Source organism: Fusarium musae, chromosome 6 (genome assembly GCF_019915245.1).
Source record: "Fusarium musae strain F31 chromosome 6, whole genome shotgun sequence".
Lineage (NCBI taxonomy): Eukaryota > Fungi > Ascomycota > Sordariomycetes > Hypocreales > Nectriaceae > Fusarium > Fusarium musae.
In genome coordinates this window covers 1,387,642-1,406,953 of record NC_058392.1, presented here as the reverse complement: position 1 = coordinate 1,406,953, position 19,312 = coordinate 1,387,642, and the positions used below count along the sequence as shown (strand labels likewise).

The 19,312-nt window shown below is 48.9% G+C and overlaps 4 protein-coding genes across 4 annotated transcripts; 1 reads left to right on the top strand and 3 right to left on the bottom strand.

The window, feature by feature from the left end:
* Window positions 1-2,667: 2,667 nt before the first annotated feature.
* J7337_008314 (uncharacterized protein) lies at window positions 2,668-5,804 on the bottom strand (the record flags this gene model as incomplete). Its single annotated transcript, XM_044825935.1, has 4 exons — window positions 2,668-2,888; window positions 2,941-3,258; window positions 3,320-5,079; window positions 5,134-5,804. 4 exons carry the CDS (start codon window positions 5,802-5,804, stop codon window positions 2,668-2,670), a joined length of 2,970 nt encoding a protein of 989 aa, XP_044678852.1.
* Window positions 5,805-5,900: 96 nt separating this feature from the next.
* J7337_008313 (uncharacterized protein) lies at window positions 5,901-6,539 on the bottom strand (the record flags this gene model as incomplete). Its single annotated transcript, XM_044825934.1, has 1 exon — window positions 5,901-6,539. The coding sequence occupies one exon, from the start codon at window positions 6,537-6,539 to the stop codon at window positions 5,901-5,903; it is 639 nt and encodes a 212-aa protein (XP_044678851.1).
* Window positions 6,540-8,445: 1,906 nt separating this feature from the next.
* Window positions 8,446-12,033, top strand: J7337_008312 (uncharacterized protein; the record flags this gene model as incomplete). The annotated part of the gene is made up of 5 exons (XM_044825933.1): window positions 8,446-9,741; window positions 9,794-10,684; window positions 10,738-10,810; window positions 10,865-11,600; window positions 11,661-12,033. The coding sequence occupies 5 exons, from the start codon at window positions 8,446-8,448 to the stop codon at window positions 12,031-12,033; spliced, it is 3,369 nt and encodes a 1,122-aa protein (XP_044678850.1).
* An 818-nt stretch (window positions 12,034-12,851) lies between these two features.
* J7337_008311 (uncharacterized protein) lies at window positions 12,852-17,384 on the bottom strand (the record flags this gene model as incomplete). The annotated part of the gene is made up of 4 exons (XM_044825932.1): window positions 12,852-16,302; window positions 16,351-16,618; window positions 16,667-17,042; window positions 17,109-17,384. The coding sequence occupies 4 exons, from the start codon at window positions 17,382-17,384 to the stop codon at window positions 12,852-12,854; spliced, it is 4,371 nt and encodes a 1,456-aa protein (XP_044678849.1).
* Window positions 17,385-19,312: the final 1,928 nt, after the last annotated feature.

Below are 19,312 nucleotides of genomic sequence, written 5' to 3'. Positions count from 1 at the left end.
CGCCGAGACCAGCCCGTACATTGAAGTCCGACGATTCTTTTCTCATATTCAATAAAATCAGGTATCTCCCTGCCTTAGTCAAGTTGGCTTTCGTTGCTCCCGCTCCCTTATAGCAAGGCGCTACAAACACGGATCGTTTGTTACGCGAGCAACTGATTTCACAAGCTTGTCAATACTGGGATTTCAATCACCGTGCCTTTCCAATCGATGACCGCACAACGGCCATCGTCCGTGTTGAGCTCGGTAGCCATCGGCCTGGCTCGGGTGGATGGAGTGAAGATTCACAGGTTAAAGGCAGCGTCAAAGCAGGCAAGATCTGACGCTAAAAGGCCAAGGTGAAGAGCATGTGGAAACGGAAAAGATGGTACCTACCTAAGGTAGCTACCTAACTGCCGTGACGGTCCGGGGAACTCAGCCGAAAGGGTACTTGGACAGCTGAAATCTGTACTTCTGAGTGGACAAACTGCCACCAAATTTGTGAGGGGCCGTGGGCGGCAACTTGTATGCCTTTGGCCAGACCCTTGTACACATGAGATATCGGGGGCGTACCTTCCTTCCTTCCTTCCTTCCATCGCGACTTCCCATTCCACGAGGAAGGTACTCCGTACTCCATCTCAGAATTACTGGACCTAAGGTAGGTACCTACCTTATTCAATACCTTAGGTAAGTAGCTTTGTCAACCACCACCCACCTTGTTTACCTGATTGCTCGGTTTTCGACCGAGAACCTAGATTCGCTTGCCATCGTTCTAAGCAGTAGGTAAGCCTCTCGTTGCACATCAAGCCATTCTTAATTGAACCTCGGTTGTCGTGACTGCAACACTCTTGGAACTATTGACTTATTGATCAACTGTACTTGTACTTACAAGGGTATCGTATTCAATGGCACCGTACTTCGGTCTTGACCTCCCAGAGGACTTATCGGTTTTTACTACCAGGCCAACCAGCAACGAAATAAAAATCCAAGACTTGTTACCTTTTAATTTAAGTAAGCTGGAGATGTGTATATAATGTGGTCTCGGTGAAGAAGCATATCTTGCTATCGAAATCATAGATCCGATCCACCGACGAGCAGCCGAGGCAGGTGAACGGATCCATCCATATCTCGGAAAAGTTACCGAACCTCTCCACATATGTTGATCGATTCGGACTTGACCTCCGACAACCAAACTCGTCGACATGGTAGCTACCTACCTGGATACTTTCGCCCACGGATTGCTCAATGGTGCTATGGGATAGTTTGAGAGTACTCTACACTCACCGGATCACTTGTTTGAGCAAGGCGAGCTCTGTCAAAAAGAAGACCTATCAGGCGTTTCGAAGTAAGGTAAGCTTGTTTGCTGCTGCTCTCAACAACCAGATTGACAAATAGAATGATGAGACATAGCAGCGTTCTCTTCAGCTAAATACAGAATCTAATCGAACCATGTGTTCTGGTTAATTATTCTGGCATCAACATTTTACATTTATGTCGATATATTCGGAAATTCAAGACTATAGACAGATTAGCTTGAAATGGTGAGTAACAGTGAGTTAACACTCGTTTGATTTGTGGTGGAGAGTTATGTATTTTCCTGAATAATAGATTAGTTGATTGATGAGCATCTATAAATATTTTGGTCTTCATACTATTTGAAACACTATGGCTGGTCCAGATAAGTAATGACATATTTTACCAAACTGGCTATACCTACTGTAACGAAAACGCATCAGTACCCAGAGCGAGAGATGAGTCATGACTATTACATATCCCTGGACCGACTATCAGTCATTCATAAACCATAGAAGACCTTGTCTCAGCAAGGGGTCCCTGAGTTTCGGCTGCTGGTCTTCCAAGATAGTAATGAGACAAAAGACTTGCTCGAAGCTATGGAGCAGTACAAGACACAACCCAAAGACAAAGTCGAAGCATATACATAAATGTGAATTCAATTTTCAAACTAAGGGAAATCTGATGATCAATGTCTGATTAAATTCTGTAGGCCCGCTCTATTCGATAGAAGGGTTGCAGAAAATACAAATCACAGTATTCAATGAGTGCAAGAAAGAAGCAGCCTTGACAGCTTTTGTAATATGAGCTCCATTGATTGAATTAGTATTCTACGCCTACAGTTCATGATGATTGCACAAAGACAGAGTTTGGAGCATGGACTAGGCAAGACCACCGTGAGTTTCAGATCTCGTGCGGCTCTTTGCTGAAATCAGCTCTAAGTAAGACATAAAAGCGTGCTTCATGCATTCAACCAACACGTGGGGTCACCTTCTGGACGCAAGCCGTGTATTCAGCTTGCTTTCCTCGTCTTGTTTTTGAGTGACCATGTTTTCAAGAAAAAAGTCGCGATTTAGTATAATAGATGGATTATATTATCTAGTTAAGGGACAACTCAGTGGCTATCCCTAGCCTACAACTATTCCCTCCTGTACTCCGCATATTCGCCCGTCCATGTTTAAGAAAAGAAGAAATCATGCCTTTCACCTCGGCCCAAAAGCAGAACAAAACGGAAAGCAATGGCTCATACATCCAACTCCATACAACCAATATCATGCACATAACTCTTCGCATAACCCCGTGATCCAACCCGCAAGGCTGTGTCAATGGCCAGCTTGCATCATATTTCGACAAGTACGTATCGAAGGAGCCAGCGTGGAGCTGATTGAAACACCGGTATTACGAGTTGAGTGTCTTGATCATCATTTTTCGCTTGTTCCTATCGGCTACCACCAAAGCTCTTGCGTCGAAGATCATGTTCATTGTGTCGACTACTCTGTGGAAGCTGCTGGCTGCTCCTCGCTCCTGCGTAAACCGAATGATGCTGAGTGGCTGTTTCTTACCATGCTCGATCACTGTGACGACCTCTGCGGCAAAGGATACTTCCTTCAGATTCAAAACTAAGGTCTCTGTCAGTTCTGGTGCCGCGATCATGTCAAGCATACTACTCACAGTTCTTAGCTGCAATCCGTGCAAAGACAATGTTCCTTTGTTTGTCCACCTGAATGTCTCGGATGCCATACTTGCGCCACTCTCGCAGGAGGATGGTAACCTCCTGGCGTGCTCGTCTCCTCGAAATCGTCATGCAAATGTGGTCTGTTGCTGGTTTGACCCTGAACAGGCGTGCGAGCCAATTTTGTTTGACCTCAATGTTGCGCACCGGGCCGGAGCCAGACTCGTGCCATTTGGACTGAGATGCCTTGGCGGAAACATGTGTCTTACCCATGGTGTTGATCTCCAGTGAAGGCCGCTCTTCTTTCTGCTCAGGTCCTATTTCTAACATTAGATCACCACACACGGCTCTGCTTACGGGATGGCGATAATAACTCACTGGCAATTGACATAACAGAGTCTCTTTGTTTGTTGCTCTTCCAGAAAGAAAAGTGGAAAGTCTTCTTCCTAGTCGGAGCCTCTGTTGACGTTGAATCGCTTCGCTTCCCATCACTAGAAGTCAAGTACGAAGTGCAATCTTGCCACTCGACGGACTCCCGACTGGATTCTGACTCAACTTTCGACGATCGTTTGAACCAAGACAACTTTTTCTTCCTTGCCGCCTGGGCATCTTGGGAAGGAGGCTCCAGCGAGAGTGTTGTGTCCGTGGTGCCGCCATCCACACTGCGTTGCGACGCCGAGTCCAACTCTCGAAGTTGTGCAGCAGGGGCCGAGTTTCGTTGTTCAGGTTCAGGGATCTTCTTCCGTACGTTGAGTGGCTCGGGAATCTTCACGGGGCTCTCGTCACCTGGAGAATGGACCACACGAATGCTGTTTTCGACTTGGCTTAAGTATTCGATGCCACGGATTCTATCAATCCCTTTCTTTGTTGGCGTATGCGGAGGCGCTGACACGATACGAGCCTTGTCGCTGGCCGCTGCTCCAGCTTCATTAATGGATGGCAGCGCAGCACTTCTTTTGTGCTTTTGAGTATAAGTCGGAGCTGAGACAACCCGGCGCTCAGTGTGTCTAGTAAGCAGAACTGGCTGGGCCACCTCGACCTGCTCTGAGCTCAACTCTTCAGAATAAGATTCCCGAGTTACCGGTCTGGAACCAGTGGGTGTTGGTGCCAACGAATGACCATTGTAGCTTGGCGTCGGAGTCGGCAGAGGTGGAAGAGGCCGGTTGCTGTAGGACTTAATCGAAAGCTCGAGAACATCTGGGGCCGAATCCTCAGGCGCGTCGATAGTGAAGGAAAACGGTGTAGATTCGTACTGGGTGCGGTCTGGTTCAGTCAGCGAGCCAGCGATGGAGTCCTCTTCTATCAATGAACTTTTAAACGCTTCGTCACAGTCCTTGGCAATATTGCTGCTAAAATGACGCAGTTCCTCCTTGAAGATTTCGGAGGCGTATCGGGATCCAAGCGCGATTCGCAACGCTTGCCCCGAAGAGCGTTTTTGAGGGTCCTGTCCATCCGCCACTTTTGGAAGCATGCCACTAGGTAGGCTTGGGAGTTCTGGCGTGTGAGATCGAATCATTTCGATCTGATATGTAGAACCTTGCTCCGTAACATAAGGAGGCATTGAACCACTCCTATTGCGATTGGAGGATGATGTCGATCGCTTCCGGACATGTGTGAAGTCAACTCCGCGTCTGTGTCGCAAACTTCTCGCATGAGGTGTACCTTGCCGACTGCTGTGCATCGAAGAGAGCGACCCTCGAGACGATTGAAGACGCCCTGTGGTAGAATTGCGGTTAGAGGTTCCGCGTCCGCGACGTGCACCTGAGCCGCTTCGAAGCCTTTTGGGCTGCCCAGTATAGGAACCATTCTCTGCGTAAGAGTAACGGTGGACACTGACTAGCGATTGTCCTTTGTGGGAATCACGAGAGCCTATCGCACGTTCTGTCTGGAATAGTTCCTGGTTCATTGCTAGCTCTGGTTCGGTGGCATTCGAAATCACAGTGAACCGTGATATGGAACGCCCGTGACCGTTGCCGCTCGGCTGTGCAAATTCGCATGTCGATACGCGTTTCTTCCATGTGCCGGGCTTCATGTGGTGATAGTCACTTGTGGAGTGGGCGAGCTCAGGCTTAAAGTCTTCCAGTTGCTGCTCGCGGTAGTGGTGTAACAACCAATAGAAAGCCTTTTGATCATTGGGTCTGAAAATGTCAACAGTTGCAACTCAAAAGCCAGAAGAGGAGCCAAATACTTACTCGTCACATGTAAGCTTGAGCTTTAAGTCATTTTCACTAAACATGTGCCACATAGATCGCAATTGTCGAACTAATTGCGGATCAACATCCTTTGTAGGTACTGGGGTATACTGGAAGCCTTTGCGTATATCAGGCGGCTGGCTGTTGATGTCACAAAGGTTATCCAGATATGCATACTTCCGAATCAGAGGATGACGCCATATGTCCTTGAGGGTGATGCGTCTATCGGGGTTGACCTGTAACATTCGCCTGATCAGATCCTCAGCTTCTGGGCTGAGGAAACTTGGCATCTCGTACTGTCCCTTCTTCGTTCGAGCCATCATCACACGAAGATCAGGGTCATCGAATGGAAGAGTGGCTGAAAGCATTGCGAATAGGATAACACCCATGCTCCAAATATCTGCTCTATCGCCCCTGTATTGTCTGTTCTTGAGGAGCTCTGGTGCCGCATAGTGAGGACTGCCACAAGCAGTAGCAAGTTGGTGTGTGTCAGTCTGATGGAGAGCAGCCATGCCAAAATCAGCAATTTTGATCTGGAGATCAGCACTGATTAAGATGTTCTCAGGCTTTAGGTCTCGATGGCAGATGTTGAAGGAATGGCAGTACGAGATGGCGCTGATGATCTGTCGGAAGAAGAAGATCGAAACTTCCTCGCTCAGCCGACCCTTCATGTTGATGAAGGTGAACAAGTCACCTTGGTCGATATATTCAAGTATTAAGTAGCTAAATCGTCAGGATCCTCTTGCAAAATTCCCAGCGTAGAGCACTTACACCTCTGAGCGGTTCTCCCAAATATCATATAATTTCATGATGTTCGGATGTTCGATGAGCTTCAAGATTGCCACTTCTCGCTCAATAGCCATGGGAACACGCATCTCGCCATCGATCTGATCTGGGAGATTATTGTCCCACTTGCTAAGAGCAGCCAAACTACTATCTTGGACAAGATACGCCATCCGTCTGTTGACAATTTTGACGGCAGCCAGCTGATTTGTACCTGTGTGGCGACACAATCTTACGCGCGCAGATGAGCCTTTGCCAAGGGTCCTGCCTAGCTGCCACGGCCCTATATGCGTCTTGTAGTTCTTCTTGCTGCGGCCACTTCCTGAAGAATCGTAAGATGCCGCCGAATGTCGACGTTCATCGTCCATATCACTGGGAGGCTTTAAAGTAGCTTGCTCTTGAGGTGCTGAGACTGTAGGCTGCTGTTGAGTAGGAGCTCGGCCAGAAAAGTATGCCGTCGGATGCCCATGGTTTGTGCGTCCGGTGTTGTTGACAACCAACGAGTTAGGGCGGTCATAACGCGGCTTGTGGCGCTGACTTTCTTGAGTAGGATAATTCGAGTTGATTCGATTCGATGCTTCTGATAGTGGTGAGCGAACGGTTGCCACCATAGTATCGGCCATTGTAATCGCGCTGAGTGTGGTGAATCAGCACATAATATTGCAGCCACACAGTCTCACGTCTTGCCCAAATGCTGGAGAAATCGAAGAAAGGCTTGCTCGTGGATGTCAGAATAATTATGATGAACTTTCTATGTGATCTGAGTAAGTTGGTATTGACACACAAAGCACAAGGTGTTGCGATAGTCGGAGAAGCAGGAGAGGAGTTGTAAAGTAGAGGGGGAGAAACGAAGGCGTTGAGTGAGCGGGAATGAGTGAAGTTGACCAAGGATCAGAGATCCAGGAGCCATAGGAAAAAGAAAGAAAGAAATGAACGACACAAGAGACAAGAAACGAAGTCAGTTCGGAGCGACGGGAGGGGAATTTTTGAGAATGGAATGCAATGTTTACACCGGCAGATATGTTTGGCAAGGCTGGTGTGGGCGATAGCAAGGGAGAAAAGGCTGGAATATGATCGTTGTAGCTGGCTGGCATTCGACTGGCATCTGCCACCTGCATACACCTGCCAATATGCCAGTATCGCACCACGCACGGTCAGGTATGATATGGTGGGGAATTCTGGTCAACAACAGCTGGCACAAGCTGAAATTGAGGGCCTTCTCTTGCATCCAGGCATCGCGATGCATTCCAGTTCCTCATGCGATTCGAGTCCATGACCAATGATAAGACCTTTCGAACACCACCACAGTCCTTCTTACGCAGGGAGAGGTTAAAAAGCACAATGAACAATCCAAGTCAAAATGTCGCATCGCCATCAGCAGTCAGCTCGATATGATAGATCCCTCATTCAATAAGATGGCAGGCAGACATTTTTGTTTGAGGAGATCGAGAAGAGATCGAAAACAATGGTAACTATACCACATCGCAGAGGAATACTGGTCGTTCAGGGCACAGAGAGAAGGAACTTGTACTAGACTAGGTCCGCTCAATAGTCCATATAGAAGAATGCCAGTCACTAAACTCCCGCTCTGTGCTCGAGACTTCTCGAGTCAGAGGTCAATGGCGACATCGGGGTCAAATTATCACTGAAGCTTGTGTTGGTGAGATGGAAAACATGTTCTGTGCCAACTTGGGTTCGGTTGTATTGTCTTTGGTCCGTACGGGAACACAAGGCAGTATTCCGCCTTCACAAGCATGACCAAGCTGGTGGTACTTTTGAGATGGAGTGATGAAGTCACCCTGTTAGTAACTGGAATCCAAAGGGATGAAGTTGTCTGACCCTCCTTTCAAGGGGCTTCTTGGCAGAGGGTGACTAAGCTTCGAAAAACCTGAGGTAGAACCCCGTACGCGGCATTACCTAGGTAGAAGTGATGAATGTACGGACTACTCCGTATAAAATGATCTAATGGTCCACTAAAACCAATTTGGGTTGTTTAACGACCGGTCAACTCATCCTCTGGCTAAGGAGACACTGTTTCGAACTCAGTTCACTATTGGAGATGTCCTCCAGTTCTAACCGGCACTTGACAGGTAAAGGGGATCTCTTCAGCTTACATGGAACCAATTTGCGAGCTTTAGAGTAACATTTGTATCCACAATGGAAGTTTTTGCATCCCCAATCGAATAAAGAACATAATAATTATTCTAAAATAGCTTAACGATACTCGCTTTGTAGGCAGACGGTTTAATAAGTCAGAGAGCTTTCTGTAGCTCAGGTGTTTGTCCCCATAGGCGGATTTGGTTCTTTCCAAATTCTTACCCCACCACTTTAAATCGGCGCCACATTTTACATACGCGCACTGACGCGATTCGACGCGTGCTGCATCCACTATACATCGGCATCACCTTCTTTGTCGTGCGTGCCATTGCCATTCTGAGAACCTATCACCCAAGAAGTCAACGCCATTCTCTTGGTTTTTAAATTACCTCATAGGCCAATATAGGTGGCGTGTCTCGCCCGATAGACGAGATGGCCCCGGCATCATCACGTCGCCGCCGCCGATCTGATTCAGACAATACCGACGACGACCACGACGAAGCCCATCACGGACACCGCTCGTATGCTGACGATATTGGCTCTTCTAAGCGCCCTAGGCTTGATCAAGATGGTGATTGCGACGTAAACCCCGAGCAACCCCATCACGGGACAGTGAACGGTGCACCGAACGGAAATGATATGGATGATGGCTTTCAACCAGGCGCCATCGTTAGAGTGAGCGTGCAAAACTTCGTCACATACGAAAAGGCAGAATTTCTGCCTGGGCCTCACCTCAACATGGTGGTTGGCCCTAATGGAACTGGAAAGAGCTCTTTGGTCTGTGCTATCTGTCTGGGCCTAGGCTACAGCCCGAAACACCTTGGTCGTGCCGGCTCAGTCAAGGAGTTTGTTAAACATGGAAGAGATACGGCCACAATTGAAATCGAACTGCAGAGGCGACCGCATCATCGCAAGAACTACGTGGTCAAGGTTCAAATTCGTCGAGAACAGAACAATCAGAAATGGTGGCTCAATGGTAAAGAAACCAGCCACAAGGAAGTGCAACGGTTGATACGCAAGTTGAAGATTCAGGTGGACAACCTGTGCCAATTCCTTCCGCAGGACAGGGTTGTCGAGTTCGCTGCCTGCACACCCGTGGACCTTCTTCGGGAAACTCTTCGCGCAGCCGCCCCTGAAGAAATGCTAATCTGGCAGAAGCAACTTCAAGGATTGGACAAAGATAAGAAAGAATTAGAACAGGCTACACATGTCGATGCAGAGACTCTAAGAAACTTGGAGAACCGACAACAAGGTCTCCAAACAGACGTGGATAGGATCCGAGAACGGGAGGAAGTCATAGAGCAGGTTAAAAATCTCAAGTCAGCCTTGGTTTTTGCCAAGTACTCGGAGGCTCGTACAAGACATAAAGATGCCAAAGAGCGGAGGAAGCTCGCGGAGAGGTCTCTAAGGCGCCTCGAACACGACGCCGGCCCTTCCTTACAGGCCGTGAACGCGAAACAGCTATATGCTCAGCAAATTGACGAAGCGACGTTGGCAAGAAAAACATCACTGAAGAGCGCGGAAGACGCTGCGAAAAAACTGGCGCGAGATGCAAGCACCGCCTCCGACAGGCTCAAAGAGTTCGAAAATAGTCTTGACGCGGAACGCAAAGGATTTGACGCCAAGCGAAAGGAGTTGGCCCAGTCCAAGTCAAGAATAACCGCTCTCCAAGCTGATATTAGAAACCAGCCAGAGGAGTTTAATCCTTCCGACTTTAATAAAAAAATTGTTGGAAACCTACCCTCGCAGTTGTTGATATTTGCTAACTACTTGCCTGCAGCGAGGAGAAGAACACAACCTTAGAGAATTAGAAGGAGAGATACGCGAAGTGTCTAGTCAACGCGAGGAAGTAAAGAACAAGGGCAAAACGATCAACAATGAGATCCGGCAAGTGGAGAGTAATATCAAGTCATTGGAAACCCAGCAAGGTCAACAGCTCAACTTCATGCGAAAGAACTTCCCGGAGCTAGCAACAGCGTGGGCATGGATCCAAGAGCATCAAGGAGACTTTGAAAAGGAGGTTTTTGGCCCACCCATGATCAGTTGTTCCATCAAGGACGAACGATATTCGGATCAGGTGCAATCCCTTCTTCAAGGAGACGACTTTACATGCTTTACAGCACAAACAAAGAATGATTACAAGAAGCTGTCAGACGAGCTCTACCGTGTACAAAGCTTGTCTGTCGTTATTCGATCTTGTGCTCAGCCTCTCAATGCCTTCTCAAGACCCGTCAGTATAGAGGAGGCAAGCGACCTGGGCCTTGACGGTTTTGCCATCGACTTTCTTGAAGGACCCGAACCTGTTCTAGCAATGCTCTGTGCTGAAAAGAGAATTCATCAGTCAGGAGTCTCTCTCCGGGATCACAACGATGCTCAATACGATCGTCTGGTGAGAAGCGGCAGAGTTAACTCCTGGGCAGCCGGTAACCAGTCTTTCATCGTCAGGAGGCGCAGAGAATATGGACCCCAGGCCATGACCACCGTCACCAAGGACATTCCACCCGGGAGATTCTGGACCTCACAGCCCATCGATGCCCAAGAGAAGCAAGAAATGAACAAGCGATTGGCTGAGTTGAATGGTGAAAGAGACATTCTGAAACAGCAATACCATGAGTTGCATGAGAAAATCCAAACCATCGAGGACGGACGGACCAGCATTCATGATAACATTGTAAGTAAAGACTGCTGACTGGTTCCATCCGCATTGATGCTAATGGGATCCAGAAACGACTCAAGTCAGAAAAGAATGCCCTGCAAAAAGAATACCAAAAATGGCAATCTCTGCCTGAGAAGATCGGTGAGAACCACTGAATGATGCTATGTCGCAAATTTTACTGATACGTTTGACTAGAATCCGAGGAGCGCTCCAAGAGAGCTCATGAACAAGCCATGCAGGATGCACGCAAACGAATGGTCGACATTCGTTACGACTGGGACGAAGCTGTGCTTCGTCGGGCTGAGATTGTTCTTCGCCACAAGGAAGCCATTGAAGACGTACGAAGAGCACATCAGGCACTCCTCGAGGCCGAGATTCGCAGTATTGAAGCATACTCTGATGTCGAAGGCCTCAAGGGACGAAATGCACATATCATGCAGCGTCTTGATGCTGAAAAGGAGATATTGCAACAAGCCATCGATGACGCCAGTCGGGCGCGTGACGAGGGCAACCGTCTCTCCGACGAGGTCCAGCAAGTCCTTGAACATGAGCCAGAGAAGCGCGAGCTATTTTCACGACTCTGCGAAAACAAGTCTTCCCAAAATATCCAAGAGGAAATTGGAGGAGAAGAGGCGAAGCTTGAAGTGATACATGTCTCCAATCCTAATATAATACGGGAGTTCGAAAAACGCGCTGACGAAATCGATCGTTTAACACGAAAGATAGCTGGTTCCAACGAGCAGCTGCAAGGACTCAGCCAAGAAATCGACGAATTGAAATCCAGATGGGAACCACGACTTGACGAACTAGTTTCAAAGATTAACGACGCTTTTGCATACAACTTTGAGCAAATAAGTTGTGCCGGTGAGGTTCGTGTTCACAAGCCAGAGGACTTTGACGCCTGGGCTTTAGACATCATGGTTCGTTTCCGGTATGTCTTGCTCTTCCTTTCCTGAATTAGCTTTGCCTGGTTCTAACCTGTGACTTCCAGTGAGAATGAAACTCTTCAGCAGCTAACAGCACATCGCCAATCCGGTGGCGAGCGAGCTGTCTCCACCATCTTCTTCCTTATGGCTCTTCAATCTCTAGCCCAGTCACCATTCCGTGTTGTGGATGAGATCAACCAGGGTATGGACCCTCGCAACGAGCGTATGGTACACGAACGAATGGTCGAGATCGCATGCCGTGAGCACTCAAGTCAATACTTTCTCATTACTCCGAAACTCTTGACAGGTCTGCGATATGACCCCAAGATGCGCGTGCTTTGTATTGCGAGTGGCGAGCACATGCCTCGTGAGGGGCGTAAACTTGATTTTAGACGATGCTTGAATATTCAGAAGGGTCTTACGGCCGGTTCTGCTTGAGGCGTGAGCTCAGGCGCCTCTTTCTCATACTTGAACGACAGGAAGCAGTGGGACAAAGTCGGCTTGCATCGTTCTGTACAGCATGGGTAGGAGACTAGGCGAAAAGGATTGGGAGTCCACGGGGACATATGATGGTTTTGTAGCATTAATAGACACCAGAGGGAGGTATGGTGTTTTGGAATACCCAGCCGCCGTGTCCTGTCTCTATTCTTGATTTGACCCCTTTGAAACGACTTGATCGGATAATTATGCCCAAGCTTACACTCAACTAGTATGGGTATAGAGGAGTGAGGTGAATACTCCAGATTTAAAAATAGACAATACTTCATTTATTCATTGACGCTTCTTCCAACCGTACGTTGCCTCGTGCTACAAAGTAGGATCTTCCTATAAAAGGCAAAGACACCATCCATGCCTATCTTCTTTCCCTTACTACCACAGAACCGACGAATAGAAAAAAGTCTCCTATTTTACATGCGGTGTTCTTCAAACATGTAGAAGAACAACTAGAACAAAAGTCCGCCAACCCAACTCGTCGATAAGAGAAGTGGAAAAGGGGAGGAATAGATCATCAACCACTCTTCGAAATGCATTAAATTTCAGGGAATCAACCAAGCTGAAAAGTGCAAAATGAAATAGAAAGAAATCCCGAATATAAAAACAAAAAGGTTGTCTGTTAACTAAGACAACGAACTCCATTTCCACCTTGGCAAAGATCAGGAAGTACAGACACTGACCGCTGGCCCGATAAATCAAAACGAAGACGGTGGGTATATTCGAGTCATGAGTGCGTATCGGCAGCCAGGAAGTGCTTCGAATTAGGGATGTCGGGGCTTTTCGCCATCACTGTGGTGTTCCTCGGTATCGAGTCTTTTGCGCCAATCCGCAAGGCTCTCGCTAAGGCCAACGCCTGCAGCGGTATCGTTGTCCTTCTTGACAGCCGAGGTAGTGTCGAAATCAAAGTTGGTGCTCAGTCGATAGTTCTTGTTTGTTGCTTCCCATTGACTTCGAAGGGTCTCGAGTTCATTGGCAAGGCTGTCTAAGGCAGCACTGTTTCTAGCTTCCAGACCACCATTCCCACTGGTGGTGCCTCCGTATATACTTTCACCTTCGGAACTTTCTTGCCTCGAATGCCCCAGTCCTAACCCATTGGCACTTGCAGCCATCTCGGAGTTCAAGCTTGGCACTTGACGGCTGCGTCGGCGGTAGTTATCGACAGAGTGCTCGACTTGGTCTAGTAGAAGGGCCACTTTCTGTTCAGCATCGCTAGCGCGTTGCTCCAGCAGCGCATTCTCTGATTGTAGTTGTTCGAGATCCTTACGATGGTTGCTCAACTTCTGTGTAGCCTCTTCGCTGTTCTTTAAAGCTGTTTCGCGGTGATGATTGGTCTCCTGGAGTTCTGTTTGAAGACCGAGGAGTCGCTTCTCCATTTGAGCAGAAGACTCTTGAAGCTCTGTCTCGAGGCTTCGAATACGCGCCTCGAGTTCGGCTTTCTCATTCTCCCAACGAGGCGAGGTAGAGGCTGTGCCACTTTGAACACGGTCTTCCAGCTCCTCAATCTCTGTCTTCAGACGGCCATTCTCTGTCTTATACCAGGATAATTGATCCTTGAGCTGCTTGAGCATCTTTTCAGTGCCTTTAACATAGTGCACAGCCGACTGATAATCACTTTCAAGTTGCGAAAGCTTCTCACGCCAGGCAGCCTCGGATTCCTGGATTTGGATTGCAAATGCTTGCTTAGTCTCTTCGTGAGCGGTCGATGAGGTGGCGAGCTGAGATTCAAGATCTCTGACACGGTTCAAATCAGGCGAGTTCGTTCGTGGGTTGGGAAGATTCCGAGCACGAATAGAGGCTGTTGGGCTTATGCCACGTTCACTCAGGATGTCTTTCAGCGCATTGTGCTGAACCGTCATCGCGTTTGTTTCAAGTTGTTGAGCGGCCAATTGATTCTTAAGATCGGTGTTGGCTGCCTGTAGGCTTTGTGTATCACGCAGCGCAGATTGAAGTTGCCTTCGAATGGTGACTCCCTCCCGGCTTGACTGTTCTTGGTATTGCTCAAGACCAGCAATACGTTCTTCTGCGCCACGCAACTTGTGAACAACAGCCTCGAGCTCTTGTTGGGATTTCTTGACCAATTCGTTCGAGGTGGTGAGCTGATTCTGTAACGCAGCAATGCGCTCGGCGTCTGCCTTGCTTGATCCAGAAACATCTCGAGCAGAAATTTTGTCAAGACCAGCGAGAACAGCTTGACGGTTCGTTCTAGCCTCAGCCGCGTGTTTTTCTGAAAGCTCTTCCGCATCACGTAGACGCTGGGTGGTAGCTACTAGTTCCGCAGTACGAGCTTCATGCTCAAACTTAAGCTTATTGAGCTGTGCTTCGATCTTCTCTCTCTGGGATCGTTCTTCAGCGAGCTTCGATTCCAGAAGGCCTGTCGAGGCCTCTGATGCTAAAATTGCAGCTCGGAGGGAATCAAAGGTTTCACTGTGGTCCTTTGAGCTTCCAATGGCTTCTTCGTACTTCTGTTGCACATCATTCTTCTCGATGCGGAGAAGTTCAACAGCAGCGGCAACTTCAGCGTGCGCAACTGAATGCTCTCGTGCTTCGTGCTGGGCAAGATGCAGCTCAGCCTTGAGGCGTTCAACCTCTGTCGAGGTTTGTTGTTTGTAACTTTCTAATTCTGCCATGCGCTTTTGGGCTGCATTCGAGGTGTCGTCTGCCAACTGTCGTGCCTTTTTCTCGGAATCAAGTTCGCTTTTCACCGAATCGAGTCGTGACTGGAGATCTTTCTGGATGTGCAGTGCAGTTGCAAGCTTCCTGCTCAACTCACTAGACCTTCCTTCAAAATCGTCTCTTGGGCCATCAAGCTGTGGTGTGCTTGCTGAACTTGCTCCTAGGTGGGCAGCCAGCTTAGCTTTAGAATAAACAGCTTCTTGGATGGCAGCATCGCGCTGCTTTTCAGCCTCGGCAATTTGCTTCGCTGCAAGTACGGCTTGTTTGTCTACTGCCGTCTGGACATTTGCTAATTCAGATCGCATCGCCAGCAAAGCCTCGATAAGCGGCTGGTCTTCGTCGTCAAAAGTTTCGGTGGCCTTGTTGTCAAGCAGAGGGCTGTATGAAGTATTGGGCACGTAGCCGGCCTTACGCGCGAGCTCCAACTCTGAGGCATACCATGCGTTCCTGTTTCGAGCCGAGTCCAGTTCCTTTAGAAGAACAACTGTTTGGGAGTTTCTACCAGAAGACCGCCTGGAAAGGGGATTGCTTGGCTGTCTCATGGGGACGGGCGGCGATGCTGGGCGGGGTGCAATTGCCGGCTTGAGAGCAACGTCTGAAGGGGCATCACCTGCTCCTTGAGGACGGCTTTGTTGAACTGCCTTCGCCTTGGATGTGTCTCCATTCACTTGATCTTGCCTGGAGCCAGCGCGCGCATTTTGCTGGACTGGCGTTCGTCGACCGTTCGATATGGGGCTTTCTGTTTCATTGATGACCTCTCGTGTGATAGGCGACCCGGAGTGCATTGTCCTTGGAGAGCCCGAGGCTCCACTGCGTTCGGCAGACTGTCCTCTGACTCGTGCAACTGCAGACACATCAACCGTAGGCCTAGCAGGCATCGGCCCCTGAGGGGGAGGGCCAGACGGAGGCATGGCTGAAGCTCTAGGAAGTTTTGTGCCGGCGGTTGCAGCCTGGGGGTTTTCCGCGTCGCCGTTATTGGGCGGCGATCGTTGCCCATTAGCTGGAACAGAAGCACCTCCTGCGATCAACTTCCTTGAATCCGTTGGTCCATTCGATCCATCTCGTGCAGGATGTGGCCGGCTGCCTTCGCTCGCACTTGGTCTACGTGAACCTTGAGCTCGTTGCTGAGCCGGCTGCTGCGCATCGTTCGGATATCGGATCTTTGAGGTGTCCAAAACATAGAGAAGGCCCAAATCGCTGACAGATGTAGTTGCTGAACTTGGCTCTCCGCCAAGGACCACAATCGATTTGCCAACGGTTGTCATACTATGTCCAGAACGGGGAGATGGGGAAGGGCCCATGTTCTGAAATGTGTACCACCGTCTCGATGATATCCTGAAAGCTGCGAGGTCGCCAAGATCTGTCCCTTCTTCTGTTCGTCCTCCGAAGACGTACATCACATCGTCTACAAGAGCAGCAGCGTGCCCCTCGCGTGGCGCTGGGATATAGCCAATGCAGTCAAATTGAGACCACTTGTTGAGAGCTGGATCGTAACACCAAACATCGTTGAACCATTGGAAGCCGTTCGTACCGCCAAAGCTACCAGCGTGTCAGTTTCATTCGATACAGCTCGGCATTGATACTTACAGATACATCTTGTCGTTAAATGTGATCATAGTGTGATTAGTACGGGCCGCGGGCATCTTGGGGCTTGTCTCGCCCTGGACCAAGATTTCCCAGCGATTATTTGGCATCTGAAGCTGGTTGAGATCGAATGCCGAAAGATCATTCATAAACAACCCCTCAACTTGGCCGCCGAAGACGTAGATTTTAGAGCCCAAGATGTTGAGTGAGTGGCCATAGCGACCTGAAGGTCGCGGCCCAGCTGGTAGAGCGCGGGACCATTGTCTTGTTGCTGGGTCAAGGTTAGAGAATAGAAACCTCTACAAATGGACAAGCTTACAGGTGTTTAAAAGATAGAGTGTCTCGTCAAGTACGTCAGCCTCGTCAATCTTAGTGTCGCCTCCGTATACGATAAATGCATTGCCGACAAGCAGACTCGAATGTCCAACTCTTGGGCCAGGTCCTTCAGCCGTGGTTGCCAATGGATAGCATGCCATGTTACCTCCAGCCTCGATCATCCAGAGATCGCCCTTGACTGTTGACCCGTTGATCAGGCCACCCATGAGGTACACGTCTCCTTCTTTAGACGACACAGAGTTCACTGCAGCGCCATATCGAGGGAAGGGAGACGGATGCGTCGAAGTATATGTCAATCGGCGTTGTGACCAGGGATATAGAGATGCATTGGGACCGTTCAGGGGGGTGCCATTTCGTACCTAAGGAGAGCTCAGTGGTTAGGATATCCTGACAGCATTGGATGCAAGAACGGGTAGAAAACTCACTGATGTATCGCTTGGTTGTTGGATTGGTTGGTCAGCACTCCCACCACGGCGCCCATGTCCATGGCCATGGCCATGGCTATGATCGGGACTACCGTTACTGCCTTCATTATCGATTGAGTTCAAGCTCCCAGTTGGAGTTGCGCGATGCTGTAGAGAGTTCTTCTCAGCAGTACGGGCGCTGACACTTTGGATCGACCCTTGAGAACCAGATCCTGCGTCGCGACTTGCAGGCTGCGACCTCTCTGGATGCTTTTTTGATTTGAATAGAAAGGCCATGGTTTATCGCAAGGAGCCGCCGAGCGGCTAAAAGTCGATTCGAAAGCCGTATAGAATGATTCGCGAGAACAATGCGATAGAAGGTCGCGAAGATAGTGCGTTGTCGTGATGCAGTCGTCGCGTGGGTCAGGGATCGTTAGGAGACGAAGCAAATATCCCGACAAGTGAGTTCCAGCCACAAGGATAGTAGCAAGAATCAATATTCGAATTTCGACGTGGCTGGGCCAGCATTGGTAGGCTTGTCGATAGAACTGCGGATTGTTCTTTGGGAATTCCAGGGACGTGGTCAGCCTCCCGAATTCCGGTCTTCGAGAGAGGGGGCTGGATGGCTCCAAAGCAGCGGATGCGCTGGTGCACGTCGTAGAGGAGCAAATGCTCTCAAGCTCGATCTTCGACGGCGCGGCTAACAGTCGTTTGAAGCAGATTCAGAAATTCAGACGCTAACGAAGGGAAACGGTGACGATGCGCAAATAAAGAGCCCCTGTTAGGTTGGCGTAGGAAAAGATGCGAGATGGAAAGAAAGTGGTGATGGTCAGGTACGAAATAAGTAAGGTAACTAGCCAACAAAAGCCTGCGACAGCTGTAGCGGAACGGAAACTGGCAGCACAAAAGACGGGGCTTGACTTAGTTGGTCCTTGTCAACCTTTCGCCTCCTGTTGCTAGTTGGCTGTCTTTGAAAGGGCTGGCCTTTCACTTCTACACCCTGGTGGTCCCAACCAATTATCATAGATTCCACTGCGCCCCTGGACGGTTGGCGACCGGCGTCAGTTAACACCCGACGATATTTAGGGGTTCCATGCAAACCAGTCAATGTACAGTGCCATTGAGCACAGTCTTGGAGTGTCTATAAGAAAATGTGTTTTTTATAACTCGACTCGCCACTTGGCTTAAGAAAGTTCTGTCATGTGCCTTGCAGGTGCCAACTGACAAAGCTTCGACATTTATAGTGTCTCGAGTCCAATTCTGCAGTACTATCCTTCATGTGTTTGTTGCGCATCCTGCCGAAGGCTACCTACAGGTAACACAACATCGTCATTGCTGATCGAAGCTCCTGTTCCACGTCACAGGGGAAACAAACAAATTGCTGCCCACCGCGCCAGGGTTATTATCTAAATACCTTGCCTTGTAATTGGTGACAAGACGGTATCGCGACTTGTGCATTCAACTTTTAGCCAGGGTCTCTTTGTTCCTTGCATCTTGAAGGTGGAGACGCCCTGGGCACTGGGACAGGAAGCTGAAGATATCTGTCCAATCAGCTAGACTTTTGTGCCCCTTTCGTACATTGTGCCTGGCATTGAGGTGCACTTGGCCTATTCAAGATCTGAGCATTGCACATGCAGTATGATACGGATTTCAAGTTACGCATATTTTGAAGCCAGAGAACGGCGTTGGTTTATCAGAACTGTACGGCCAAGCACAAGTTACATACAACCGTTTTAGTTCTTGTTACTAACCGTAGAGGATAAAAGCTTACGAAACGGCCTGGCACACGAAGACCCCATAGGTACCTCCTTGAACTTCTCCAACTTGATGGCTTTTTTTATGGATATGTTTTGATCACGTAGACCTAAGCTATGTAATACCTACTTCCCTTATTTATTATGGTTGGCCTCTAATTAGTAGGCTCTAAAGTGGTAACAAAATATCCATACTAAGCTAACCTTAAGGTACCTTAGTCGGTATGCCGCTAACTTTAGTATTCCTTGCTCACGCACGTAGTACTTGTACTCCGTACTGTACCTAGGTGGGTATTGAACATCACATCACTCACCTTATACCAGATAAATGCTCAGCTTCTAGGGTTGGCCTTCAGAAGGAAGCAACACCAAGTACGTGCTCCGTACTCCCATATTCGCCAATCAGACTTCAACCCACCCCCCTTACTGCACACCTAACGACTAGGTAGTCTTAAAGCTTTGTTTCCTCGT